The following is a 27,950-nucleotide window of genomic DNA, read 5'->3' on the forward strand; positions in this document are numbered from 1 at the left end:
CACTATACACATGCATTTTCAAATTCAAGAGGACAGTGCTTGGACCATCCTTGCTGCAAGGCAAGATGGTTTCTTCAAATGCAGGAACAGTGACCTGCAGGAGGTTTGCTGCTTCCACCCACCATCCTGTCCCCATGCTGAACCATGCTAATCATGCTGCTCTTGGGGATCACAGGGGCCCAGCAGCCACCTTCACAAAGCCCAGCAAAGTGCAACCCCTTTGCTTCAGTTCAGCAAGCCCACAACAGGGAGCCTGCAGTGCCACCAGTCAACCTTTGTTTTCCAAAGGACAGGTCACTATGATAGAGGCAGATTCAAGTGCTGCTTTTCATCTCTGCAAGACTTTCCACATCATGGAAAAGCTATTTTTGTTTGAAGTGTGGTATAGAGCAGACTGTCACATCTTACCTATGTAACTAAGCAGAACTGGAAGAAATATCAGTCCATGTGTTGCTCCCAGCACAACCATAGCTAGATACATCCTGAAGTAGAATATCTTGAAGATCTGAGATTTGGAAAAAGCCAATACTACAATTCCTCCGAATTTGGTCAGTGTGATACCACTGAAAACCTGGCAATAAAGAAAGTGTTTAAGTGATAAGCAGGTAATCCATTTCCTTCAAGTATTTAGCATTTCTAAGTGTAATCTAAGGCTCCTATATCCTGCACTGCCAGTCTAGAACTAAATCAAGATGCACTCAGGAAAAGAGATCATCTTTTTGGTCCCACAGGACAGGCTCAGTATGATTAAAAATCCACTCTGATCTGTGCAGCCACCTAATTAATTTTTGCTTCAGGCAGATAGAAGTGAAAACCATTACTTAAATTAACTCACATTCCAGTGAAGTTTTGTACCTGGTGTGGTACACACATCACAAGAACTGTCCATTCCAACCCCATACAGGTCACTTAGTCTAAGATAAGTGACTTGACAGCACTGCCTAGCACTGAGCTCTACTTGTTCTCTACACGTTCCAACTGCATCCCATACTCACAACCACCTTTCCTAGTCATATCTGACTATCTGGAAGAGAAACACTTGAATTTTAATGGTACAATTTGAGGTTTATTCAAACTACTAGTTCAGCTAAAGCATTTAGCTCTCCTCTACTATTAGGCAGTAACATCAGATTAAAAAGGAGTCTTCATCAGCCCTATTACTAGTAGAAGCCTATGTGTCCTTAACAGCTTAAAGCATTCCAAAAAGAAAAAGCAAGGCCATCTTTATGACTTAAGACTGTCACCTATAACATTTCTTACAATAGTAAGGCTGTTAGTTGGCTACTCCTTTCCCCCTCCCCACCCAGCAGATACTCACTGAGCTGCCCATGTGAGACAGAGCTTCTTCCGCACGCTCCACTCTACTGCCCTTGGTACTGATGGTGAACGCTCTTGTCACATGACTGCAGAATTCCACAGCGATACCACAGCTCTGAAGAGTGAAGGGAAACACGAGAAAATATCAGTTAGATGAGCACTTTAATGACAAGGTCTCTACTCAGAATTCTGGATGGGCTAGAAAGATTCCTAGCAGCTGGTAGAGATGTCATCAGTGCTCAGGGCTGAAGTACCACAGGAAGTTACAAGTTTAGTGTTGCTTCCCAGAGGCTGTTGCAAAACTTGGAAACAGAAGAGGTCTTGTTGACTTACCATGACAAGATTTACTAATGAAACTGCATTCAAGCTGATGCCCCAGAGCCACATCACTCCAAACATGTTGACGATTATCATAGCAATAGTTATCGAAACCACAACAGCAGCCCATACTTCAAAACCAAGAAGCACAGTTGTCACCAGAAATATTGATCCCAAAGAGATGCAGAGGTTAAAGATAGCATCGTGCACAATTGTCAAGTATTGTTCATAGAAGACATAAAACACACTGTAGAAAAAGAGAGAGGTTGTCATTAGCCATCTTCACCTTTATATGCCAATATTAGATATTCTGTGCTAAGGATAAAGTAGTTCCCCTGACAGAAGTCACCAACAGTGGCTTCCTTGTGTCAGTGGAATGTCATGTAACAGCCAGCATTCTGTAGGAGTTAATTCCTCACTAACACTTCACATAAAGATCATGGTCTGGAAGTCAGTGTAATTCCCATATTTCAATATAAGCATCTACTGTAGATACCAGAAGGTAGGTGCTCAGATCCATTTTGATACCTGCAGGAGCTACTGCAGATGGACAGGTAGGATTCTCTGATGCAGAAATCAGTATTTCAGATGTACAGATACCAGCTCCAACTAGATTTTAGTGTGGTACTTGTTGGGAAGGTAGAATTAGATAAGGGTACTCCTATACTTGACATTGCTGCTGCATTTGCTTTATATTTAAATAACTTATTTAAAGTCAAAACATTCACATCACAGCTTGCAACTACCCATGTCAACATATCTGCTTATGTTTGAACTATTAAACCCTACTATGAAAGCTAGGAAATGCCCAAAAATGGAGTCAGATGTACCTTTGTAGTGAGGGATTTAAGTTAGTTATCAATGACATAAGAAGCCAGTGCTATGGATACAAATTATATCTTCCTAGTTTTATTAGAAATCCCCAAGTTTTTGCATTAGCTCCTGTTAGACAAATCTCAGATTCCTAAAATGTTATTAGCCAGCACCTTTTATGTGTTGCTCAAGTGTTTGTCACCAAGTCAAGAAAGATCTAACCATACCTGTAAGGAAACACCCGGTAGTTCTTCTCTTTGATGCCCATGGTTTCAGTAATATTGTCTGCTATAATCCGAGCTTTACTCATAGCATCAATAAAATCAGATGATGTTTTCAGTACAGTATGGTAAGTCATAAAGTAAGTGGCTCCAACCTCAGTTTTGTTGTTTATGAAGTTGACAGCAGAATTATATGCAGCATGTCCTCTATAAAAACAAGTACATATCAGGTGTCAGCACCATTCAAATTTATTAGCTTTTATAACATATAATCCTATGGAATCATAGAATGGTTTGAGTTGGGAGGGAGCATTAAGATCATCTAGTTCCACCTCTGCCATGAGCAGGAACACCTTCCACTAGACTATGGTTGCTCACATCCCATTCCACCTGGCCTTGAACACTTCTAGGGATGGGGCACAGCTTCTCTGGGCAATCTATTCCAGTGCCTCACTGTCCTCAGAGTAAAGAATTCCTTCCTACCATCTAATCTAAACCTACCCTCTTTAATTTTAAAGCTATGCCTCCTTGTCTAGCACTACACCCCCTTGTAAAAAGTCTCTCTCTGGCTCTCTTGTAGGTGCCCTTTAGGGGGCTAAGAGCTGGTAGTTGTTTCCAGCAGTTTCCAAAACTATAAAAGCTTCAGAGCACAAGACATTTCAAGATTGCACAGGATATTCTAGAACAGACTGACCATAGATGTTGTCTCTCTTCGTACACAGGAAAGCTGCTGTTCCATTTAGTTGATAATGAATCTGTTGGGTTTTTTTTCTCAGAAAATAGTACAGAACCGGTGAGATGTCAATGTTTGTATGGCTTTTAGGAGGACATTAGGTATCTAACCTCCAGACAAAATCCAGAGCAAGCATCTTTAACACACTGGTCTAAGCAGAGCCTGTGGAATAAGGCTCTTACCCTTTGCCACATTTCGGATTAGGGTTGTCTGATAGGAACATTGGCAAAAAGGTCATGAAGTCTTCACCCTGTGGTCTCTGCTTGCCTTCTTGAGTCAGTGGTCGACAACGAGTGCAGGATGGATCGCTGACTGAAGAAATAGAGGAAGAAGGTCATCTACAGGATCAAGTATGCTTTTTCCTAACACTAGTAACTTCTGACTTGCGTCACTGCAGGATGCAATTCCACTAAAAGCATATTTACTGATGAACTAACTGATCCATCCTGAAATTCCATATAAGATTTGTAGTCCTTAATTTGATTTATTGCTACTAAAGCAAGGCCTGTCAGAGAACTCTTACTTGTGTATTTATCTGTTAGATCTGATGACAACTACACCCAGCTGAAGGAACTGCACAAAAGCAGAGCTCCAAGTTTGTGTGCTCTAAGAAAACCAACAGAAGGATCAGAATTTTTACAGCAAGTTACACTGGCTGTCTAGGTAGGCTGTTTTCAGTCTGCAGCATTCCAGTAGAATATTTAAGGTCACTCAAACAGCAGTTCAAATAAATTAAGAGAACAACTCAAGAGGTTCCTACTTACAGTAAGAAAAGGTATTTGCTTGACTCATACCATGAGGAAATATTTTGGCTGTGAAACTTATAAACTAAGCTAATCCACTAGCAACAAGATGGATGCCAATACCTGAAGCATTGCAGAACTGTCCAGTGGTATTGTAGACTCTGCAGCAGGAAGACTGTGGCTTCACCCAGTCAAAGTAGTCATCAATCCAGGATGATGGGGCATAGCCTATCCTCGTGCTAATAAAAATACCACAATATATCCATCATCAGTAATTTTATGTCTAATTCCAAAACATATCACTTGATCTCTCCAGTGCTAATTTATGCCATGTCAACTCATTCTTGTCAAATCTACTCAGCTCTTCATATAGTCCCGTGCTCTAGTATCCCATCCAAGAGCCATAATGCTCAGGTAGCTCAGAACACTGCATCTAAAAAACAGTAGTTTTTTCACTGCATCCTGTTCTACTGCCAAGCTCAGCTTTCTATTCTCCTACCCACTCTTTTCCCCATCTTACTCCACTCTGTTCTAGGTCAGCCTTCTCAAGGCTGTTATCTCAGTTTTCAAGCAAAGCTCCTCCTTCAGTTAGGCTGAAATGAACTACAGTGGAAGGAATTGGGAAAAGACTTGCTTGAGTTTTTAGCTCCAGATGAAATTCCTGCTTAGCCTCCCCAGACTAGCCTAGTTTATTCACCAGGTTTAGAAACTGAGCATGCAGCCATTTTCCAGAACATCATAACACTGCTGAGAGGTTTTCATGAGTTTTTCTTACTATCATTCCAAGATTCCTTGAAGGATCAAGCCCCTTTTACAAACCCAAGTACATCAATGTATCCCACCAGTCCAGATAGGTTTTATCCTCACTCTAGATGATTGCCACAGCTGCTTCCAACCCCCTCCCTCCCAAACCCCCAATATAAAGCAAGTAAAATAGAATGTCAGTTTACATTTTTAGCTCATTAGCTGAGCCTGAGCTAAATCAGGAGGACACACCGCTCCACTACATCTCTTCCATACAACTACGCAGACAAGCATAAAAGACTTACTAGCTACCAATTTCTGCAGCATTGAAGACTTGCTGGACAAGTGAATCATTATTACATCCCATTCCACCACACACCATGTTCTGCCCTTCCAAAGAGGTGTAGTTGTGTCCTTCTTCTAGGACAAAGTAGACAGGAGGACCTGCATGCAGGTACTTGTTGATATGGCTGAAGTAATCTATTACATAGGAGTCCTTCAAGGGAAAGTTTTGAGTTACTAATATAGAATGTTGAGGTAGCACAACAAAGTATCAAGTTTCAATTCAGCCACAAACTGCTGAACAGTGACACAATCATAAGACTTACATCTGGCATTGAGAGAGATTGATCCAGTCCAATCTCTACATTGTGCATAACTGCTGCACTGAATGACAGGATACCCACAAACACTGCTATCTGCAAAAAAAGCAAATCCATGCAAGTGAGAACTGTACAGAAACAACAGGCAATAGGGCTCATTTGTTAAGCTAATAGGGACCATGCAAAGAGGCTCTAGTTTAAATATGCTACCCAGGGTTAATAAAACAGCAGCAGTAAAACATAGTTACTCAAAACATCCCTCTAGAACTGTAAGGAAATTTATTCTTAGAAATCAGCAGTAAAAGTTACAAACACCTTCTGTAAATAAGCACAACAACCTTAAACTGAATCATGGATTCAGCAAAAATGCTCTGGATTAATGCAGTGTAAAAGCCAACACATGCTGATTTTTTCACATGGGCTAAAGTAATTTGATTGTCTGCAATGCAACTCTTAAATCTGGGCTTTGGACAATCCATGATCAAGCCCCTATTTACTGAAATACTTTTGCAGTTACAAAAGCTTATTTCTATTCTTATGCTGAGAACAAAAGTACTAGAAGCTTCATTTGTTTCACTGGTTTCAAGATTTTTCTTCCCTATTTAGGTCTTCAGGCTCACTGCTCTTTTGCTCAAGTTTAGATGATGGCTTACTGTAAATTGATTATACATACTACTATTGGTCTCATCCAATCTTTGAGCAGATATGGAGAAAACAGATTTTTGAAGAACAGAAATAACATGCTCTCAGAACGCTGGACTCCGCTCGTTTCTTCACTGCTTTTGATGCAACACAGAATATCCAGTCTATTACTCTGAAAATGGATTAAATGCCAGAGTTAGAGCAGCTCTGCAGATGTCATCATCCCCATTACACTGCAGTCACAGGTGCACTTATACTCACCTCTTGACGCTTAATATCCAAGCCCAGGAGACTCACGAAGCAAGTCACTTGAAGAATGAAGTCTATGAGCACAGCCATTCCAGCAAACAGGGAGAACGTGCGAACCGCTGGCATCGTAGACAGTGTCCCTGGAGGAAGTGACCCAGATTGTTAAGAGAGCTCCCTTCTCCTAGAAATGCACGAGCATGTTCTACACAAACATCCAGTTTAAGTGGTAGCCTCATAGCAGGACAAAGAGCCTTTCTTTCCAGAGCAAAGGAAACAGCTCATACAAGCCTGGCTACAGCTGCTGTCTTTGACCTGTTTAACAGCACTGAGGCTCTGCAAAGAAGTGACTAGTTCTAACCCATTTCTCAATTCCAAATTTAGGTGCAGACTGTGTAACAGGGCAGTTAAGCAGTGCTGTCAGGCAACATCTTGCTTTAATATTAAACCATTCCAATCAATGCAAGTGATCCAATGACAAATTACACTGTAGGTAAACAAAGCCATTATGAAAGAAGCCAAATTATACTTGTACAGTAACAAAATATTTACCTCTAAATCATTGTAAAGTGAGCCTCAAACATAAATCTGTCATAGGGGCACTTTTCCAGCCAAGGGACATTTTGGCAAGATGACTAAACGCAATATAGTTCATACACCCTGATATTTTATCTACCTAAGATCAAATTTAGACTTTGTCAGTCACTGCAAATCAGTAAAAACCTCCAGTCTTTCAAGGCTGAAAAGCTTGACAGATTCAATACTGGATCTTTTTAACTGTGCCAAAGTCTTAAAGTACACCAGTACCTATCTCCCCAGCAGACGTTTAACTTAATAGTAATGAACAACTAAGCTAAACCGCCCCTACAAATTCCTACTTTACTATTATATTTTAGTATTGCATTTATCCTTGCATCACACAGTTATGATAGGGCCCTTAGCTTCAAATATTAAAGGAGTATTACCAAGAAAGAATGCCACAGTCTCCGAAAAGGATGAGAGAAACATACTGGGTGCCACATCTCCCAAGACTCTGCCAATCTGTTTATCCAGAGTTTCACCCTGAAGGCGTTCATCTCTCTGTTTTAAGGCAATAATTTATTATTATTAGGAATCATGTAATTCATAAAGCTATTTCATATGGCTTAAAAACACCCAAAACTTTAAAATATCCTAAACTCTTTTGTTGTTTTCACTACATTAACAAGAGATTGATTAAAAACAGCTAAGACTCTTAAACAAGAGCAGCCTGAACATTACTTCCCATCTTGCTTCAAATTTAAAATATAGTACTAAGTTCAGTACTTCATATAAAACTACTCATTCAACAGAGGCAGTGCCAGTTTCAGTGGGTTATTGAACCTGTCAAATTAAAAGCTGATTACCCACTAAGACTTAGTGTCAGAAGTCCCTAGTCTAAAGCATGTAGTTTAGTTCATGACTACTGCTTATAATATGCTAAAATTACAAGTGATCAAAACATCAGTTGAGTTCTACAACTATTTTGACATCAAGCAGCAGTAAGAAAATGCAGAGACATAAATTGGGGTTCTTTTTTGTGAAGGTAGAATGTACACAGATTCTTGTCTTTCTTCCACTAGATACCTTGTGAGATTCCAGAGCTGCTCACATTGAGCTGAGCACTGGAACGTAAAAGACTTCCTGCTCCAAGTTTAAAGACTTCAAAAATGACAGGCATTTTCAGAAGAGTTTGTATGAAAGTAAATACCTGAAGTGTCTGAACCATAATGAAGATGTTGTCCACACCAATAGCCAGCACCAAGAAAGGAATTACTTCTATCACAATCAGTGTCAGTGGGATCCCAAAGTAGCTGAAAATGCCTATAGAGCATGCTACTGAGCTCAGTACAATCAGGATGCCTGCAATGCCCAGAGAGATCTTTGAATCCACCTAAAAAAAAGTTGTACTGAACGTCAGCCAAACAAGCATCATCCCACAGAATAGATTGCTGCCAAGGCAAAAGCCATATTCTAACATTTAGTCTAACTTTTCAGGGGTTTTTGAAGATACAAATATTTAAAAAAAAAAATAAAAATCAACCTCGAAACTACAAGTCTTAAAGCTGATATTAACTGAACATCAAGTGAAAGAACTTAGCTGAGACTATGAAACACAAATGAATGGTCTACTGCAAGAACAGCGCTCCCCCTAACTCCTGCCCAAGGGGAACTCAACACTGTAATAAGAAATTGAACATCAGCATTCTGCAAAAATAGTTAAATCACTTAGAGCTATCAGCAAGCTCTAGCTTCATACTTTATAGCAATGAAAACTGTACACATACCAGCAGTCTTCTACAGCTCTGGATATGTCCCAAAGCTATTGAGATGTACACAAACATCACAATATAGCTTATCAACACAACGCTAATATCACTGTTGCTTTCGCGGTTGATCTCATCTTCAATACTCCGTTCAGCAGAAAATGATATAGTTAAGTTTGAATTATTATAGTTCTTCAGAAAGTTAATAAATCTAAAAAAATAAAACCAAGAGGTTGATCACACTTCCACTATAAATACTTGAAAGTCAGTTGGCAGAAAAACTGCATCATTTGTGTGGTAGAAGAGTGCACTAGCCAGACAGTACTTTGATGGACCATTCTCAGTTTTTAAAGAGAGGTGCTGGATACACATACCTAGAACACTGCTCTAAGCACTAGAAATACACTATGCTGAAATACTTTCCATGTTCCTTCCAGAATACGAGGACAAATAGGTATCTTGCATGAACTGTTTCAAACTCTAAGCACAATTTTCCTCAAAGCTATACCTAGGAATACACATATGAAAGATAACTGAAGCATGCTTACAGTACTGGAAAAATTCATTAGCCCTTGTTTCAGTTCCCCAATTTGAGAGGTGCTTGTGACACAGGCAGATGCTTGTCATACTTTTATTTTGTCACAAGCTTTCTAGTACAGCAGTTTTTATCTGAACTGACAGCCAGAGCAGCTGGCCTTTGTAAGCCAGGTCTTCAAGGTGGTAATGGGAATGAAAGCCTTCAATGTTCCTCTGGATGACGTTTTTAAAAATGAAAGGTAAAGAACTAAAGCATCAGGCTCGACCTTTCCACACATGGTTAATGGCCCAGTAAATTAAAGAGTCTGTGTAATTCTAGCCACAATAAAATAAATCCTTTCTGAAGTTACTTATTGGCAAGTACTACTGGGCTAGATGGTCACTAAGAGGACTAGAACCTATGTCTCAAAGCAAATTAAATGTGCAAGACAAAGCAAAGGTCTTATGACCAGCACAGTCTGTTTTTAACCAGTTTTGCTGCCTCTCAGAACATCCCTGTAGTTATACTGAAAAACTGTCAGTACAATGCAGGTGTTTCTTTTTTATTTACATTGAAAGCTGCATTAAGTCATGTATGCATTTCAGAACACAGGAAGACTACTTACTCTTTTTCCCATGCCAAGGCTTTCATCAGCTTTTTTGAGTCATTGTAGTAGTTGTTGACAGGAAAAGTAATTACAAGAGCTGTGGCATTATTATAGTTATCATCTATAGAAGACAAAAAAAAGAAGGTTGGCATTAAAAAATGTAACTCAATATTTTATTTATATATATTTATATGTAAATATAATTCCAGTATAGCAGACACAAATAAGTTTAAAATCAGCATTTCCCAAAGTAATCCCATCCCTACAACTCCACTGAACACCAGAGTTCTCAAACACCCTACTGAAATAAGAACAGAAGTTGATAAACACTCCAGATTGCATTCCAGAGTAATTATTCATTGTTTAACATGCTTATGACACCCCAACATTAATTTTTTGCATGGTTAGACAAAGAGCTACTATATAACCACTGCTTATGACTTGCAATCTAATGAGAAATGTGGCTTCATAAATACCAAAATGAATTTGCATTAAGTAAAATCTAAGTATGTAAACCTCTTGCATACTTAGATTTTACTCAAAGCAAATACAAATCTCCTACAGTTTAATATAGAAGTGCTCACCTTTAAACACTATTTTAGATATATTAAGCACAAATATACTATCAAGTTATATTTAGATAAATTGCTTGAACAAAATCCTGGCTTAAGAGTAATTATGAAAGAATTTTTTTTGTGAACACTTTAATCTATTCTTAAATGCTTTGTCAGATCAGTGACAAACTTTATTCTAACTCAAAGCAAAATACACATACATCCCAGCACAGCAACCTAAGCTACTCCATGTCTTTATCTTTTACCAGGCCTAAAGAAGAGCAAACATTTCTCCTGTTGAGATGTTCCAATACAGATTGCTTGCACTTCCAGAGTAGTCTGCCTCCAATCCCAGCATTGGTCTACTGAAAACTTATTTAAAACACCCTTACTTACTGAGTTTAACAAAACTGCAGTTTCTCTGGACTGCATTTAAATACCCGTGTTAAATGAGAATGCACCTTTAGCACCTAGAACAGCACACAAGTATGTACTCTCAGACTCATACTGCAATACTGTTTTGCCACTCACCATCATATCCTCCCAACACCAGCCATGGAAATACAGGTCCACCAAACGTTCCTAAGCAGGGATCGTGAAGCAAGCTTGTGTCATTCAGTGATGCTGGAGCCCTAAAGAGATCACCAGCAATAACTGTTAGCTTCTGCTTGACAGCTGAGGCACAGCACAAAACAGTAAAAAGCTGTTGAGTTACAATTGAAAACCAAGACAAAGCAGACGAGACTGCTAGTAGTACACTGTCCTTGCAGTACATTTGCTTTGAATTTAAATATGGTTTTAAAGGTGTCTGCCTTATAGCATTTAAGACAAGGAATACCTTCTAACCAACTCAACTATAAACTAATGAGAAAGCTTAGAAACTGATCTTCTGTTCAGAACTCTTCAGAAGCACTGAAAACATGTTTAAGGTAAACTAGAGCCAGCATCCACACCAAACCAAACCAAACCAACAACTTGATTAAAAAGCATGCAACTGTACTGCTCACCGAACACAGTATAAGAAGTGAGTGTGGTAATCAGCATAGACAAAGAACTCATCCCCAATAGTGTGATCCAGAACAGAATGGCTGTTCTGAAAGTAGTTGAGTACGCTCAGGATAGTGCAGTTGTTGTTGTAGGGAGCAAGAGGAGCCAGGCAAATGTCCTTCAGCATTACAGTCTCATTGTCATAAGAAGCAGTTATGTTGACAATAGCATCCTGCAAATCCAGTACCTTTACAAAAAAAAACAAAAACAGCTTAAGAGCAGCACAAGAAAGCATTTCCCTTGCAAGACAGGACTTAAGTGCATGCTACATTCTTGCCAGTTTCCAGAGACAGGGGCACATGTTGATAGAAACATATTACAAAAACATTATTTCTGTGCTCATATTATGAACTGGGACTTAGCTATCGAGTGTCTCTCTAACAGAAAGCTTTTCAGCAAAAAGCTTTATAGTAAGGCTATGATTTTTAATATGAATATCTAGTGACTGTTTTGATGGATACATAACATTGCAGGTGGAAGTTGTATGGAACCAACACCATGTGGTTATACCTGTTAAGTATGCTCAGGTCTTTGTTCTTGGAAAGTCCCAATTACCTGATGGAGAATATCTTTGGTAAGGGGAGGCCCAAAAGGTACATCTTCTCCTGATGGGTAAGGTGAGTAGGTGTCTGGGTGGCTCTTTGGTGCTTGAATAATAACTTGTTCAGTACGGAAGAAAGGCCCAAAGTGTGTGTCAAAGTATTCCTTCTCCTTGCGGGCTTGGCTGCTTGGGGCTGACCAGAGATCTACGGGATTTGTAGTTGCTTTAATATATACAAAGCCTGAGCAGCACATTGCAATGAAGACCACAGAGAAGAGGATAACAGGACGTGGATTTCTGACACAGAAAGCTCCCCATGATGTAAATGTCATTCTCAGGCCATTCTCAAACCTTTCACCAAGCCTTTCACCACAGGTAATGTTTCCTGCAAGAGCAAGAAATAAACAGTAAATGTTTGAGAAGTCAGTTAAGCAGTATTTTCTTGGAGTCCACTCAGAAAGATGAAATTCTATTCCGACTCTGTTTGTAGGAAGCACCAGAGGCTGTGTCTGCACTGACTGTCAGACCCTGGGACCAATCCCTGACTGAGGCCAAGGGGCAAGAAAACAGCTTGCCCCTTGTAATGTAAGGTTGTCTTTGACAGCAGCAGGTGTAGCAAATAAAGGAAGAAGTAGCTAAAGGACACAAGCAGTAAAACAAGCTACCTCAGCTGGTACACAAGTTAAACTACAGCTCTTTCCTAGCATACTTTAAATGGATACATGGATGAGCCAAAACATGATCAAACTGATTTTAGCATCATGTTGCCCTCCCTATACCCCTATGACAAAGCCCTCCAGAACTTCCTTGGAGCTTAGCTAGATCCATGAAGGGTGTCCCCAAGGCTTTCAGCATCCACTAAAATAGGGGTAAGAACTACTCTGAAACAAGAGAGATGCAAGCCAAAATGCTGAAGGCCCTCTAAGAATGGACTTTTAGCGTAAAAAAGCTAAAACTCCAGAGCCCATCCACAGGAAAGGGATGCACTTAAGTTGAGTTTGTAATAAACCTATTACTCTTATCCAAGACATACCATTGTCACGGTGGGAATTCACAGAAAAGGCTACATTGCTGTCAATTGGGGTGTACTCCGAGACGAAGTGTCGCCTCCTGCAAGGCAAGAACCTGTGTTATCCTGCTTGTCCAAAAAGGCATCTGTGCTGTTTGTACAACAATCTCCAGCTTTGTGATCCTTTGGAACAACATACATCCATGTCAGCTGTCTTGATAAACTTTTCCAGCTTACATCAAGCACAGATTCTTTGTGCACACTTACAAGATTGCTAGCATTAACAAGAGAGAGAATCTCTTTAAATTGATACTAAGTTGATATTTGCAGGAGATTTTTACATTAGAAATATGAACCAGGCATCTCAAACACACTTACCATTTCATGTTGCTCACTAAGGTAAGGCCACCAAACATATCAAAATGTCATACCCACTATCCTTTTATCCTTTTTCACACAGACTTAATTCTTATTATAGAGCAATTTCAGTTTTCTGGTCATAACTGAACAATCATAGTAGCAGAGCAGTTTGGGTTGGATGCAAATCTTAAAGATCATCCAATTCCAACTCCCCTGCCATAAGCAGGGACACCTTTCATTAGATCAGTTTACTTAAAGCCCTGTTGAGTCTGGCCTTGAACACCTTCAGGCTGAAGGTGTTCAAGGCCAGACTCAACAGGGCTTTAAGTAAACTGATCTAATGAAAGGTGTCCCTGCTTATGGCAGGGGAGTTGGAATTGGATGATCTTTAAGATTTGCATCCAACCCAAACTGCTCTGCTACTATGATTGTTCAGTTATGACCAGAAAACTGAAATTGCTCTATAATAAGAATTAAGTCTGTGTGAAAAAGGATAAAAGGATAGTGGGTATGACATTTTGATATGTTTGGTGGCCTTACCTTAGTGAGCAACATGAAATGGTAAGTGTGTTTGAGATGCCTGGTTCATATTTCTAATGTAAAAATCTCCTGCAAATATCAACTTAGTATCAATTTAAAGAGATTCTCTCTCTTGTTAATGCTAGCAATCTTGTAAGTGTGCACAAAGAATCTGTGCTTGATGTAAGCTGGAAAAGTTTATCAAGACAGCTGACATGGATGTATGTTGTTCCAAAGGATCANTGATCCTTTGGAACAACATACATCCATGTCAGCTGTCTTGATAAACTTTTCCAGCTTACATCAAGCACAGATTCTTTGTGCACACTTACAAGATTGCTAGCATTAACAAGAGAGAGAATCTCTTTAAATTGATACTAAGTTGATATTTGCAGGAGATTTTTACATTAGAAATATGAACCAGGCATCTCAAACACACTTACCATTTCATGTTGCTCACTAAGGTAAGGCCACCAAACATATCAAAATGTCATACCCACTATCCTTTTATCCTTTTTCACACAGACTTAATTCTTATTATAGAGCAATTTCAGTTTTCTGGTCATAACTGAACAATCATAGTAGCAGAGCAGTTTGGGTTGGATGCAAATCTTAAAGATCATCCAATTCCAACTCCCCTGCCATAAGCAGGGACACCTTTCATTAGATCAGTTTACTTAAAGCCCTGTTGAGTCTGGCCTTGAACACCTTCAGGAGCAGGGAGTCCATAACTTCTCTGGGCAACATCTACCACGGACCCACCATCTTTACAGTACAGAATTTGTTTTTAATATCTAATCCACATCTATTCTCCCTCAGCTTAAGACCATTGCCCCTTGTTCTGTCACTACATGCCCTTGTAAAAAGTCCCTCTCCAGCTCTCTTGTAGGCCCCCTTTAGGTACTGGAAGGTGCTGTAAGAAATCCCTAGAGCCTTTTCTCCAGGCTGAACAGCCCAATTTCTCTCAGCCTATCTTCATAAGAGAGGTGCTTCAGCCACATGAACAAAGGTTAGAGCTTTCATTTATTTTTTTTAAAAAAAGCAGACTAAGAAAAGGTATTCATGACTTAATTTGCAATGAAGCAGTGACTGTTGTGTTATGAATGTGTTTTCCCTGACTTCTGCATACTTAGATAAGAAAGTTGAAGAATAGTGTATGTGATTCTGTAGCTAGGAATGCTATGATGGGTGTGCCATCAACTAAAGCAACTTCTGCAATCACTTTCTACCAGGTGGTTTTATCTGTTAGAACACTTCCTGTAAGTATATGTGGTATCTGTTACAGAACATGACTTCAGGCTGCCTGAAATATCCAAGCCATAAGCATCTGACCAGAGCAAAGAAATTCTCAGGGATAAACAAGTGACTTGCGGAGCTCAGTATTTTGAATTCTTTACCTGTAACACCAGACTCCAAACACTAGTGCAAAAAATATGAGTAGAAAGCCCATGTATGAGATCCACATGATGACATACACAGCATCCAAACCAAACAATAGCCAAGGAGGAGGCAATGGAGGGGGTTGAGGTTTTGGACCACAAACAATTGAACAATCCTGACAGCTGCATGGTCCTGTTGAATCATCCATGGACTCATTACAGCCTTTGGTAGCGTTATTCATAGGGTTCATTCCATGGACAGGAACATCTATGATAAATCACAAGTTGCAGAGCCAATTTACTACCAGGAAAAATTCAGACCATCCCAGTTAAGTGAGTTAACACTTTTTACAAAAGCCCACAGCCCTTACATAGAGCAGCATTTTTTGGTCTTGCAGATGAAGAATCCACTGCTTTTTCCACAGCAGCTACCAATTATTTACTACTGTTGTCTAATAATTAAATGACTGGGCAAGTCTGTAACATTTCAGTCAATAAAAGTAATAAGCACATATTTCTATCATCCCAGCAATGATTTGTCAACCCCCTTATCTATTCAGACCGTGAAATGTGCAACAATAACTTCTTGTTAGAGAAATCCTCAAGGATAATGGAACTGCCCATTCCCCAAGGAAATACAAGTAGCCAGTTGCCTAGGCTCAGTCCATCACTGAGTTCTAGAGATTTCTACAATAAGAAGCTGTATAGAAAAAAAGCACTAAGTATGGTTTCCAAGCAGAAATAAAAAAAAAACGTAAGTTAATTTCACATTGCTTTGAAAGCCCCAGACCGCAGACTTTCATTGCAGGACAGCTGTTTAAAAATCAATGTCCTAGCCATAGCACCCCACCTTTGACAGGAGCTTCAAAGGTAAGGACGATTCAGGTTCTTACCTGAAAAGATTGGAATTATGCTGAAAGGAGTTTGTCCATTGTCTTTACTAAACATGTACTCAATCCAGTTGGTTGCATTGCAGTCCTTGACATCCTTCCCACACAGCAACCCCAGTGCTTTAACATTGCTCGATGGAGCCTCCACATCTTTGCAGGCATTGTACATTGCTAGGAAGAGTCATTAAACCAATGTTATCACTTGAGTAAGCATTCCAAGTACTTCCAATATTACTGAATCCCCAAGTTCCAGGAACATACATACAGTTTTCAAGTAGAAACATCTACCTTAGGAAAGTGAATTAATGCTTTCAGCTGTATTTCTAATATTCAAGGCTGCAATGCTTTGCTACAGCTACCTTGCTCTGAGAAAGCCACCCAAAGCTGCATTATGCTAGAACCTACTTTTCTGCTTGACAGGAACCATTACCTAGTATTATTTTCAGGGAAAGCTATGAAAAGCATTTAAGGTACATTCAACTTGTAGGCCATATATGACTTTCAAGTGTCTCAATTTTATTAAAGGTTACTGCAAAAAAAGCATAAAAAGACTGATTTAATGCTTTAAGCTTTCTGCAGAATCAAAATACAACCCAGATGAATTGTTCTCTAAAAACATCTGATTTTGACAAAGGACTAGACTATCCATTTCAGAACTGAGTGCCTCTTAGAGAGTCATCATAGTACACTGTGTACAAACTTTATTATCATGCTTGACAGACTGTTTTAGTATCAGGTAGGCTTTGGACATTCTATACTTGGCAACAACTTTATTTTTCTGAAGTTAAAGTCCTCAGGGTTATCAGCTATTAACTGTTTGTATAGATGTTCATCCTCAACTGAACCTTTAAAACAGTAATAACAGCGTCAGTGTAATGTGCCCTGCCCAGACAGAAGTTAAGTGTTCCATAAGTTTTAAGGGGGACCTACTGTTACCTATGTGATGACTCAAACTTCAAAAGAGATGTTTCCCTCTCCAAATTCTTTCTGAAAAAGCTCTGGTCTTGTTACCTGGACAAAAGCCAAGGTAAATTAACACATTGTTTACTCACCATTTGCAAATCGATCTCCAATAAAGTACTGCAGCTCTGTAATGCTACTTTTGTTCTCTTTTAAAACAGGATCATAATAAGGTATGGTGCTTGTAACATTCAAAAAGTCAGACTGATTTGGACTACAAGTAAGTTCACAGAAGAGGTTTATCAAGTTGTAAAAACACGATGGACATCTGCGTAGGAAAGCCAATGAAAGCAATCAGATTAAGAGGTAAAGATGCTATGTAGGTCAAGTCAGATATACCTTGCAAATAGAAACATTCTGCTCAGAGTGACAGTAAAAAGTATTTAAATTCTGTAAGATTTCAATCAGCAATATAACAATTGTTGTTGACACTACAGATGAACAACTTTAAGCACCATAAATCACTAATAAAATTGCCTGCCTCAAATAGCAGACTCAAACCATTTTACTAGAATTTGAAGAAAACTTAACTGTTGCTATCAGGCAGACTTAGACTTCTTAATGTCTTAGCTAGAACAAGACCAAATGCTACTTTATGTCACTCTCTTCTGAAGGTTTCATTAGATAAAGTAGCTTGAGACAAGCTAAGGGAACGTTTACTCTACCAGCTAAGTCAACCCAGACTGCAAGTAGTTCTTTCATGACATTACAGCCTGCTGCTACAGATGAGAAAATCACTCCAGCAGCTTGCTCCAATAATCCCTTAAATGAATTTACCACTTTTTCTACAGTCTACTTGAAGACAAGTGCTTTGCTATTCTGTTACAAAACTAGTTGCTTTGCCATTCATTAGCATACCTGGAGAGAAACTGCAGAGGCAACTGCAAGTTATTTTTCAAAGTCTGAAGCTGATGAACATCACAGCAAGTGCTAACATTGCCAAAGAATAAACCTGGACAGAGTTCCTTAACAAAAAAAACAAACAACATTGAGATCAAGAGGAAAGGAAGAAAACACGTTTAAGACTTCAGAACTCATTATAATCATGGGCTCTGCATCAGCATGTTTCAGAGCACAGTAGCTGTTGCTGTGGGAGATGCATAAGAGAAAAACAGTCCAGCAAACAAGATTTTTGTTTAGAGACTGGAGAGAAGAATCACTTTTTTCACTTCTTTTATTCAAGGCAGCACTTCCTTTTGAAAAGCTCCTTCAGATGATCTTTAGTCACCAGGGTCTATATATAGAATGATAATGGCATTTGCGAGCCTATTGCTAAGAGGACAACACATGTTTATCCAAGTTGAAAGTATTCCTGCAGCTTATCCTCTAGTACTCCTTCTGGATAGTATCAGATTTTAAAGTCCCAGAAGGCAAGCCACTAACCATAAAATCACTGATTACCTGGGAGACATATTTCATGTTCAGTTTATAGAAGAGACAAATGCATCTGACACAGGTATAACTGATAGTAACATACAAGAACTGTACATTAAGTCTTCAGAAACAATACACAATAGCTAGCTCAACTACGTATTTAATGAAGTCACTCCTGTCACCAGTCTAACAATTGTTTAATTCTGTGGTTATTTCACACTTTAAAGCTTTGAACTATCACATGCCAGAAGGCAAATCTGGCAATATCCCATGCTGTGCATGAAATACAAAAACTCTGTTTTGACTGTGGTTTCATTCACTTTGGTGGCTGAAGCCCAGGTAAGGAAATACAGTCTCACTAGGCACAGCTAACTTTGTCCAAATTTTCCCCATTTGAACAAGTATTAGTTAACACCTTCCTTTATTGGGAATGACCATTGAAGGAAAATAGTTTAGTCTTTTCCTTTAGAGATCAGAAGGGCACAGCCATGGAACATATATCTTGGAAGAGTCTTCAAAAAAGCAATCTGAGTAAAGAGTGGTCAAACCAGTGAGGAAAACATTCAAGAAAGTTAACAAATCTTGTATTGAAGGTTTTTGTCTGTGACAGCCCCTAATCACATTTTGGACAGTTTTGGTATCTCTGAAAAGAAATTGAGGTAAATTACCTTAACCCAGTTGGACCTCAGTAATCAGAGATAATCTGTCTACTTTCTCATCAGGTTAGGATGAGAGGTAATAGCACAGGACAAACAGAACCCAATACAGAATTCTACTGTTGGAGAATTATTTTTTTTAGCAGCAAACCTCCAAGAGAAGCTCACCTGCATTAAGTCATAGCCATCTTCTGGTAATGCTATTGGTGGCCCATCATAAGCACAGTTGTACCTCTTGTCTCCAGAAGCAACTCCACATTCTCCATACCAGACACACATTTGTGGAAGGACCTAACCAACAAAATAAATGATTAACTGCAAGAAATAGTTGCCAAATATCTCAGCTATTGTAGAATTAATGTGCTACTACTCCAAAAGCCATTGACAGTCCAGATCAGATAACTTCCTGCTAATTAAAACATCAGCATGCACTACATAAAGCACCCATGAACAAAAGCAGGTGTTTTTGACATGGTGCACATCACCACTGATCTTCAGCTCAACTCCCCACCCTCCCTTGACCACTAAAGAAACAGGAAGTGCACTGCCTATAGTTAAGATCAAGTATAAGAGTTACTCAAGAAAAACCTAAATCAATACCTGAAAAGCATCTTCAACTAGAAAATAATTTGTCCATGCAAAAAGCCAAAATAATTGGTGGGTTAAACTGTCACATTAGAGCACATGAATCAGTGTACATAGGAAGAAACTCATTGCTTACGTGCAATTTCAGTTCCTCCTGCCACCTTTTGATCCTTCCTGAAAACTCATTACAGTGACAGACTGAACAAACAGCAGCACAGAGAGGATTCTGAAACAGAACTTCATAGCTCTGCACTTTCTATAAGCTTACTGTCACAGTCTCAAAGGATGCCCTCCATCACCATTTTCAAGCCTAAGCATGGAACATTTATATGGGATTACAGTGCTAAGAAAAAAGCCTAATTTTAAAGATGTTTTAATCTAACAGACTATTGAAAATTCAGAATTTTTTTATTATGTGCATAAAAGAAATTGAAAAAGGGCAGTGGAACCTTGAAAGCCTTTTATTTTTGTTCAGTGGTACTGACACTGAGACATCTAAGATACTAAGCCAAAATATTTATTCTGAAAATTAAAACATTTAATGCAATAACAAGTTATTTACAGCAAAAGCCTTAATACAGCTCCAAAGTTTTCCTACCACATGGGCTGCAAGCAGAAAGCAGACTGTACAAACATCTACTACACTTCTGCCAGCTCTCATCGGGAGTCTGCTTAGGACAGTTTGAGAGATAAGTGACCTATTTTGATCTCCTGAACAACCTTGACTTAGCATTTTAGATACACCATATGTTGTTGCTGCAAGGACAGACTGCTGTGCTTTGTGCCTGACCATGAATAGTATTGTTTACTGACCAGAGAGGCCCCTGGAGGGCTGTCCTGACAATAGCCAAGAGCTACCAGAAACAGATCACCTCCATAACATCCATTTTTGTGTTGAACAACACTGACAGTTCTTCAAAAAGTACATCAGTAGTTGGTTGTTTATCAGGGACAATAATCACCAATTTACCCAACCCAAGACTTGTTTCCTCTTTAACCGAACCAGGGCAACATAGGCCAATTCAAAGTTACTCACTGCAAGCCAGGTCTAAAAGTCAGTTTAAGTGCCACTCATCTAGATCACCTATGTCTATTCTAGCACATCTTCTAGTTAAACCCACAACCAACTGTTAAGTGTTACCATATTCTATGATACAGGCTGGAGAACACCTCTTAAGATTGCACTTATAAACACTGAATGTTTAACACCAGCATAAGCCAAAAAGTCAAACTTCCAGAACATGTAGACTTATTTCTCAAAACTACATTGTTTTGTAAATTTGTTCGTGCATCAAGTTAATATTATTTTGATGCAAATTTAGAAGTCATCATCTTCAACTCTGCTTTCTCACACCTATATTCCCCAGTTTTAATAGCAAACAATTTACTAGCAGTGAAAATTATTCTGTTTGTACCAGCACCAGAAGTGAATTATCTCTTCAAGAGGAAGCACAGATTCACTACTATTCTTTCACAAGGGCAAGGAATTTGGAGCTGCTTTGCAATGCCCGTGAGAAAAGGATTATTTATTTCTTCAGTATCAAGCTGGCTTCCATGTTTAGTCTGGAATGGTTTGTAATCATCCTTTCTAAAAAACACTTTCTGTGCTTCATTACATCTTGTTATCTAACACTTTCTTAAAACACACAAATTCATCAACCTACTCTTTAGTGAAAGTTAGCTTCTGCCAGAATGGAATGTGTGGGAAAACTGGTAATGCAGTTTAACAGTCACAAAAAACTTATCAGGGCACCTCTTGAACAGGAAAAACTTGAGTAGACTTGAGCTATCATGACAGTCTGACTGATAGTTCAATTGTTTTAAAAACATTATCTCTGTTTCAAGGCAGCAGCTCCTTAGTTATAGTTACATGGATAGAAAACAAAATACAATCTGTCTTATGTCTATAAATTTACCTACAAGAAAGAAGTCATCATTTTCAGGACAGAACATCAAACAACTTACTTGCACATGACACTTGGTAATGTACCAAAAGGTATCCAGCTAACTACAAAAGAAAAATAAAGCAAGACGAAGTTTGGCCTGGTATTAGCTTACATTTGAATTTGGATAAAGAATTTCAAATCACGTTCCTGAAGTTCCACAGCAATAAAACATACAATAGAAAAAACAATGTTTGCCACTCAAACTTTCAGCCTGTTTAAGGAAAAGGTGAACAGATCAGCTGCTTTAAACTATTAGAAGAGCACTTAGGTCTACAACTCCAAGTCTCAACACTCTGTTTCAGTATTAACACCAAGAATGCAGTTTCAGAAACAGCTTAAGATTTTACATTTATGCCATGACCTAGCAGGATTTCACTAATGAAAGTGTGAGTTTGTTCCCTGAATCAGTAAACTTCGGGGATGCTTGATTTACAGCGGTTGAACCAAGTTACTAAGCCTAAAAAGCACCAAATCATTAGACATCAACAGCCTAAATTGAACAACACAGCTCTTGAACATTAATAAGCTAATAACCTGCTTACCATTGAGTCAGCCCCAAAATACAGGAGAGGGCTGGTCTCCTATGGCCGAGGCAGCATTCAGGGATACAAGTGACTAGGTAACTACTCCACTACCACAGATATGATAGAGCAGACAGTTCTTTCCCCCTGAAAAGCCTCCAATAAAAGCTAGATTAAGTTACAGAGTAAAACAAGCAGTTTACTCTTTCCATTCTTTCAGAAGAATGCTCCTGTGAGGGCAGGATAAGATAGGGATGAGTAAGTGTGGTTGTAAATAAGTCATAATTAACAAAGCTGCTGCTTGCAGAGTCAGACTTTTAGGTCAGATAACTGCTCACCTGAGTATTAAGTTTCTTAAGTGGGTGAAAGCCTAGCCCCAAAAGTAACAGAGAAATGCTAAGCTGAACACAACTGTCTTCTAAACAAGGAAAAATACATTAAATACTTAAAATACTCCATAAGTAACACAGGGCTCAGTTCATGGGTTTTTTCTACTTGTTTTCCTTTTAAGATCACATGACTAAGTACTTCATATATTAAAATGTGACTTTCCTAAGTACTTCATAAAGCAACAGCAACATAACCTTAGATCAAGGCTGTTCCTTCCTGCCTCTAGCATATCTTAGAAACCACTTGTGTCAGAACACTAACCCTCAGTACATCCTCAAAGTTCAGAAAACTGTATTTCTGTTTCTGGCAAGCTTACTCTGTTTGAAGAGAAATTTCATCTCAGGCAAAGGCTCCAGAAGCCCTCAAAGAACTTGCACATGAGCAAGTATGAACATTCTACAAAAGTTCTGTTAAGAGTTTTCTGGTTCCTAGGCATTATCATTAATTTGTAATAGTGTGTTCCAACAGATCATAAACACATTTACTTCAGCCCAAGTTTCTTCAACAGCAGGTTGAAACAAACTGATAATTTTTGATGCTTCCAGCAGCATTCGCTGCCACCACCACCAATGAATACATAGCTGTTAAAAAGACAAAGAACAATGATGATGCTGTACACAGAAACAGCAACTGTTTGTGGTCTTACAAATACCAGATGACAAGTGAACACTGTTTGATTCTTCAAACTAGGATTACTAATGTATAGAAAAGGCAAGAGCATCAGATACAGCTGTTTCCCTTTCCTTCATCTAGGATGATGCATCTGGGATCTTACAGGGCAAAAAGATCAATCCAGGAAAGAGCACACTCTTCCCCTGCACTCCCTTAATATTTGCTATTGCCAGCTAGGTTGAGAGTTCTAAGGAAACACTACACCACCCTTAATAAATGTGAAAAGTCGTTTATGGGAACAAATGACTGGTCAAATTCAAAGATCTGCCCCAGAAGTTGCACATTACCTCACAACCCCTCCTGTGGGGGAAAGAGGCCCATGGAATAAAGGAAACTTTACAGGTTTAGTTCTTATTCTTTGTCTCTTTCAGTAACTTGTTCAGAGGCAGCCAGTTCAGAGCCATGCCTTATCTGCCAAGCTCTTCCTGTTCCTTTGCTCACCAGGAGATTGTTTCCTTTCAGATGGAAAAATCATTACTACTCCTGGTCAGGCAAAGCAAGCCACAGTTCTGGAGTTGTCCAAGCACATTATAGATGTCATAGTAAAGGCAAAGTCAAGTAGGAAGAGAAAGTTGCAGTAACAGTAATAATCCAGTACCTGTGTTACCTCCAAGCTGATGTTATCTCCAAGGAGGCATGCATGATCAGGAAGTGCAGAGCCCCCAGCTAGCACCTGTCCATCTGCAACTAAGTCTATCTGCACCAAAACAGCTCTGATGCCCTGCAGGTTAATAGCAATAATAATACTGCACAACACCTGGGTTATTTTGGCTACTGCCCACATAGGTACTACTCAGTTCCAGTACCAGTCACTCCCTTTAGTCATCTCTCCCCTTTCTAAGGCAGCTTCCTCACTTTCCATCCAGAAAGGCTGAACAAGTCACTCCTGATTTTCCAGGAAGTAATTTAGGTGAAGTGGTTACTGTCTTGTTCTGGAGCTACATTGCTATCCCTGACAAGGAAACTGCTCCAAACAAGACATTTCAGAACTTCATGTCCAAGGTCAGATAACACCACACTGCAGGCCACATGGCATGAGCAGCACTTAACACTTTCCCATGAGATTTCAGAAAATCACATAATATACGGCTTGGGACCCCAGCTGCTGATAGGAAACCCATATCCAACCTTGACTATCCAGTGACTTAACAAGCTTGTATTTTAGTACAATTAGACAAAGATCAATTGCAATAGTGGCCATTAAGCACAGAAATACCATCTAGTGCATTAGGACATTGATAAGAAAATAAAATAGTAATGGATAGCTGGCAGAAATCTTGCACCATGCACTGTTCAGAGTGAAAGATACAGGCTGAACACTTCAAGTTTATTGTGAACGCAAATGTAATGGAAGAATTGTGAGCTGGAGCACCACTCCAGTCCGCCGACTGCTTTGAAACAGAAAAAAAAAAAAAGACATATGGCACTTTGGACTACAAACATCAAAACTGAAAGCACAAAACCATTACACCACCAGTACATTTGAGGGAGAGAACAATTTACCTTTACAATGCTTTGCTTTGGAAAGCATCTAACACTATATAGGTTCAGTCTAACTGAAAGACCAGCTTCTCTTTGAAAGATATCAAGGGCCGTCTTTGTGAAGTGTCAGGCTGTAAATAAGAGTTAATGGCAAAAATCCCCAATAAAACCAGATTCTGCCTTCTTACAGTACACAACTGAGATCTGCATGGTCAGAGTGGTTTTGCAATGTTTACTTCAAGGGACCACAAACCCTCTACAAGGATTCCCCTAATTATTTGGGGAACTTGTTTCAAGTTTCCTGTAGGTCAGTATCCTCTTGATAAGAAAAGCATCCTGTCATTTCCTTACCAATTGGAAGATGAGATCTCCCTCCAAAAAGCATTACATAAAGGTGCATTGGTTAGGGGTGAAGCATCATTATTTACTCACCTGAAGATCATGAGTCACTACTAACAATCACCTTATCCAGTGGTAATAAAAGAATGAATTCCTCCATTTATGTTCAAGCTCTTAAAAATAATTTTTTTTAAGAGGATATGAGAACAGCACACACACAAGATGACAAACTCCTATGTTTAAAAAGGGCTAATCATAAAACTTGACCTAGAAAGTATGTTTTCAACGTAGGTAGAGAGGGGAAGAAAGCCAACCAGTAAGGCTTACGAGACACTCCTTGTTTCTCCAGAGGAATGTGGAGTATCCCGCTCCTATCTTGCACTACAGCATAACAAAACATGACTGAGAGGAGTGAATGTTTTACCGTATCTTTTCCTAAAGCTCTTAAGAAGTCCAACACACTCTAGCTCTCGATTTTATGGAAATATGTAGTCTTACTACTGGCACATGAATAAACAGTAGCTCTCACTCCGCACAGATCATTACTTCGAAGAAGCCGTCACCTAGCTAAGTTACACTCCAGGCAAAGCGAACCAGACACCGAGGACATCTGCAAGCCTCTGCCGAGCATGTGACTGCGTGGCCACTCACATGCACTGGGCATTGCATAACCAGGGCACGCCACGGGAACGCGGCATCCCGGGGGCTGCCGCTGCCGGGTGCGACCGCAGGGGACGGGGACTGGGCAGAGGCTGAAGTTCGCGGCTGCTCCCCGGCGGGCCTGCTTGTGCCACCGACTGTCAGCCCCGTCCCGACGGAGACCAGGCGCACGGGAGAAGGGGAGCGAGCCCCACCGGGGACGAGGATGGGACACCCCGGTACCTCGTTTCAGTTTCGTGCCGCCCCGAGCCCGAGGGCCTAACCCGGGACACCAGCACCCTTATCCAGCCCCGCCGCCTGAGACACTCCCGGCCGCGGGATGCGCGGGGGACATCGTGACTCCCCCCCTCCCAAGCAACACCAGCGGGATCCCGCTGCCCACCCGCCGCTCCCTCTCCTCCCCACGATGCCGGGAGGCCCGGCATTCCCCACTCCACGGACTCACCCGCACGGGCGACAGAAGCAGGAGTAGGACAAGGACGCCGAGGCCGCCGCGCCCGGGGCTGCCTTGAGGGGTCCCCATGGCGGCGCGGGCTGGAGCGCGGATGAGCAGCAGGCGCTGTGGGCAACAACAGCGAGCGGCGGCGGATGGAAACAGGAGGAGGGCGGCGAGGCAGCCGCGCCAGCGCAGTCTGGACGGGCCGCTCTCGCCTGCCCGGGCGGAGCTACCAGCCCCTTCGAGGAGAGGCCGAGAGCCGCCCCAGCGCCGCCGCCAACCGCGGCCGCCGGCCCGCCCCCGGCACCGCCTCACGCCGCACGGCAGAACCAGGAACACCCTCCGTGGTACCGCCTGCCCAGAAACACCGCCCCCGGCACCGCCTCCCCCCTCGGTACCGCCTGCCCAGAAACACCGCCCCCGGCACCGCCTCCCCCCTCGGTACCGCCTGCCCAGAAACACCGCCCCCGGCACCGCCTCCCCCCTCGGTACCGCCTCCACCCAGCACGGCCCGTCCCGGCGGTGGCGGGTGGGGCTGGGCGGCTTTCACGCCACGGCCGCTCTGCACAGGGCAAGGGGGGCAGTGCTCTGTGGGGCCTCGGCGGGAAGCTCGTCCCGGTGTGGGAGGGCAGCCGTGCCCCTCCGGGATGGACCATCTCGCCCAAGCTGCACCGACAACCGGGTAGCGGCATCGTCCGGGCGCGGGAGTGTTAATCGCGTTTTATGTAAATATCATAAGTCGCCTTTAAAACCTTTGGATTTGGCAAAAGCGCCTTAATTTGGCTTCAAAGTCACTGACTGGTGATGTCTAAGGACTGGTCTCGCAGCCCCGCGTCAGTTGCAGGGATCGGGAGCCCCAGGCTGCCCGGCCAAGGGCCGCTGTCCCGGGGCTGTGGCCGCTGCCCGCTCCGCTCCCGGCGCGCTGGCACCGGCTGGCCTGACCGCTGTCGCAGTCAGCAGTTCTGGGAGTGCTGGCTGTGCTCTCGCAAAGCTATCTGCGTGTTTGGGCTCTGTTAGCTTGGGCTCTGCTTGTTTGGACTCTGGGATCAGTTCGGGACTTGGCTGGGAGGAGGCACAGTAACAGCAGGGCGCGAGTCATTCCTGTCCATGCAGTCTCTGATTTCCCCACCTCTTTATTGCCTTCCGCGACACTTTATTGCCTTCTCAGACAGGTAACGCGCATTGCTGTGCTAGAATAAAACATGTACTTTAGCTGATATTGCCATCTGCTGACGGAACCGCAGACTAGTCTGGGTGTCAGAGTATCACGGGCTGGCGTGTTTGTCGGCAGCCTCCTGGGGGTCGCGTAGTCCAACTTTCCGCTGAGAGTAGAACCCGGCTAGAGCAGGGGGCTCAGGGAATTGTACGGCTGTGAATAGCTTCAGAGATGGAGATTTCACAGCTTCTTTGGACAAACTCTTCCACTGAGTGACCACACTTGGAGTAAAATGTCTTTCCTGTATCTAAAGAGATGTTTACATCTGGAGGCTGTTGCCTCTTAGGCTGTCATGGTGCCTGACTGAGAAGAGTGTGACTCCTCCTTCTCCACATGTTCCCGTTTGGTAGCTGCAGTGATCAGCAAGATGTCCCTAGAGCCAGCTTTCTGCTTCGGGCTGAGCAAACACAGCTCACAGCTCCAGCAGCCCTGGCAGTAAAATAGATTCTGGTACAGTATGTCAGTATATTTTTATTTGTTTTTTTTCCCTTTTTTCTGTTTATTTGTTCGGCTTTTGTCTGTGTTTTTTTGGGATTTTTTTGTTTCTTCTGGGGAGCCTAAACCTGGACACAACACTCCAGCTGTGGTGTGCCATGTCCCAACGAGTGAAAGAGCCCTAACCCTTG

At 41.2% G+C, this 27,950-nt stretch overlaps 1 protein-coding gene across 1 annotated transcript in view; it reads right to left on the minus strand.

Moving 5' to 3' along the window:
* The window catches only part of NPC1 (NPC intracellular cholesterol transporter 1), a 27,274-nt gene extending 938 nt beyond the window's left edge, over positions 1-26,336 (minus strand). The window contains exons 1-24 of the mRNA XM_015617519.3: positions 26,118-26,336; positions 19,246-19,368; positions 17,906-18,012; positions 17,140-17,315; positions 16,091-16,258; positions 15,216-15,465; positions 12,964-13,040; positions 11,945-12,315; positions 11,350-11,576; positions 10,874-10,974; positions 9,807-9,909; positions 8,686-8,875; positions 8,109-8,291; positions 7,345-7,459; positions 6,395-6,522; positions 6,165-6,305; positions 5,498-5,587; positions 5,195-5,385; positions 4,269-4,384; positions 3,585-3,714; positions 2,676-2,876; positions 1,651-1,882; positions 1,319-1,432; positions 409-571 (exon numbers count right to left, since the gene is read on the minus strand). Of these exons, the coding sequence (XP_015473005.1) occupies positions 409-571; positions 1,319-1,432; positions 1,651-1,882; positions 2,676-2,876; positions 3,585-3,714; positions 4,269-4,384; positions 5,195-5,385; positions 5,498-5,587; positions 6,165-6,305; positions 6,395-6,522; positions 7,345-7,459; positions 8,109-8,291; positions 8,686-8,875; positions 9,807-9,909; positions 10,874-10,974; positions 11,350-11,576; positions 11,945-12,315; positions 12,964-13,040; positions 15,216-15,465; positions 16,091-16,258; positions 17,140-17,315; positions 17,906-18,012; positions 19,246-19,368; positions 26,118-26,195 (3,775 nt within the window). The 5' untranslated portion in view covers positions 26,196-26,336. The remainder of the gene's footprint in view (positions 1-408; positions 572-1,318; positions 1,433-1,650; positions 1,883-2,675; positions 2,877-3,584; positions 3,715-4,268; positions 4,385-5,194; positions 5,386-5,497; positions 5,588-6,164; positions 6,306-6,394; positions 6,523-7,344; positions 7,460-8,108; positions 8,292-8,685; positions 8,876-9,806; positions 9,910-10,873; positions 10,975-11,349; positions 11,577-11,944; positions 12,316-12,963; positions 13,041-15,215; positions 15,466-16,090; positions 16,259-17,139; positions 17,316-17,905; positions 18,013-19,245; positions 19,369-26,117) is intronic.
* Positions 26,337-27,950: the final 1,614 nt, after the last annotated feature.

Source organism: Parus major, chromosome 2 (genome assembly GCF_001522545.3).
Source record: "Parus major isolate Abel chromosome 2, Parus_major1.1, whole genome shotgun sequence".
NCBI lineage: Eukaryota > Metazoa > Chordata > Aves > Passeriformes > Paridae > Parus > Parus major.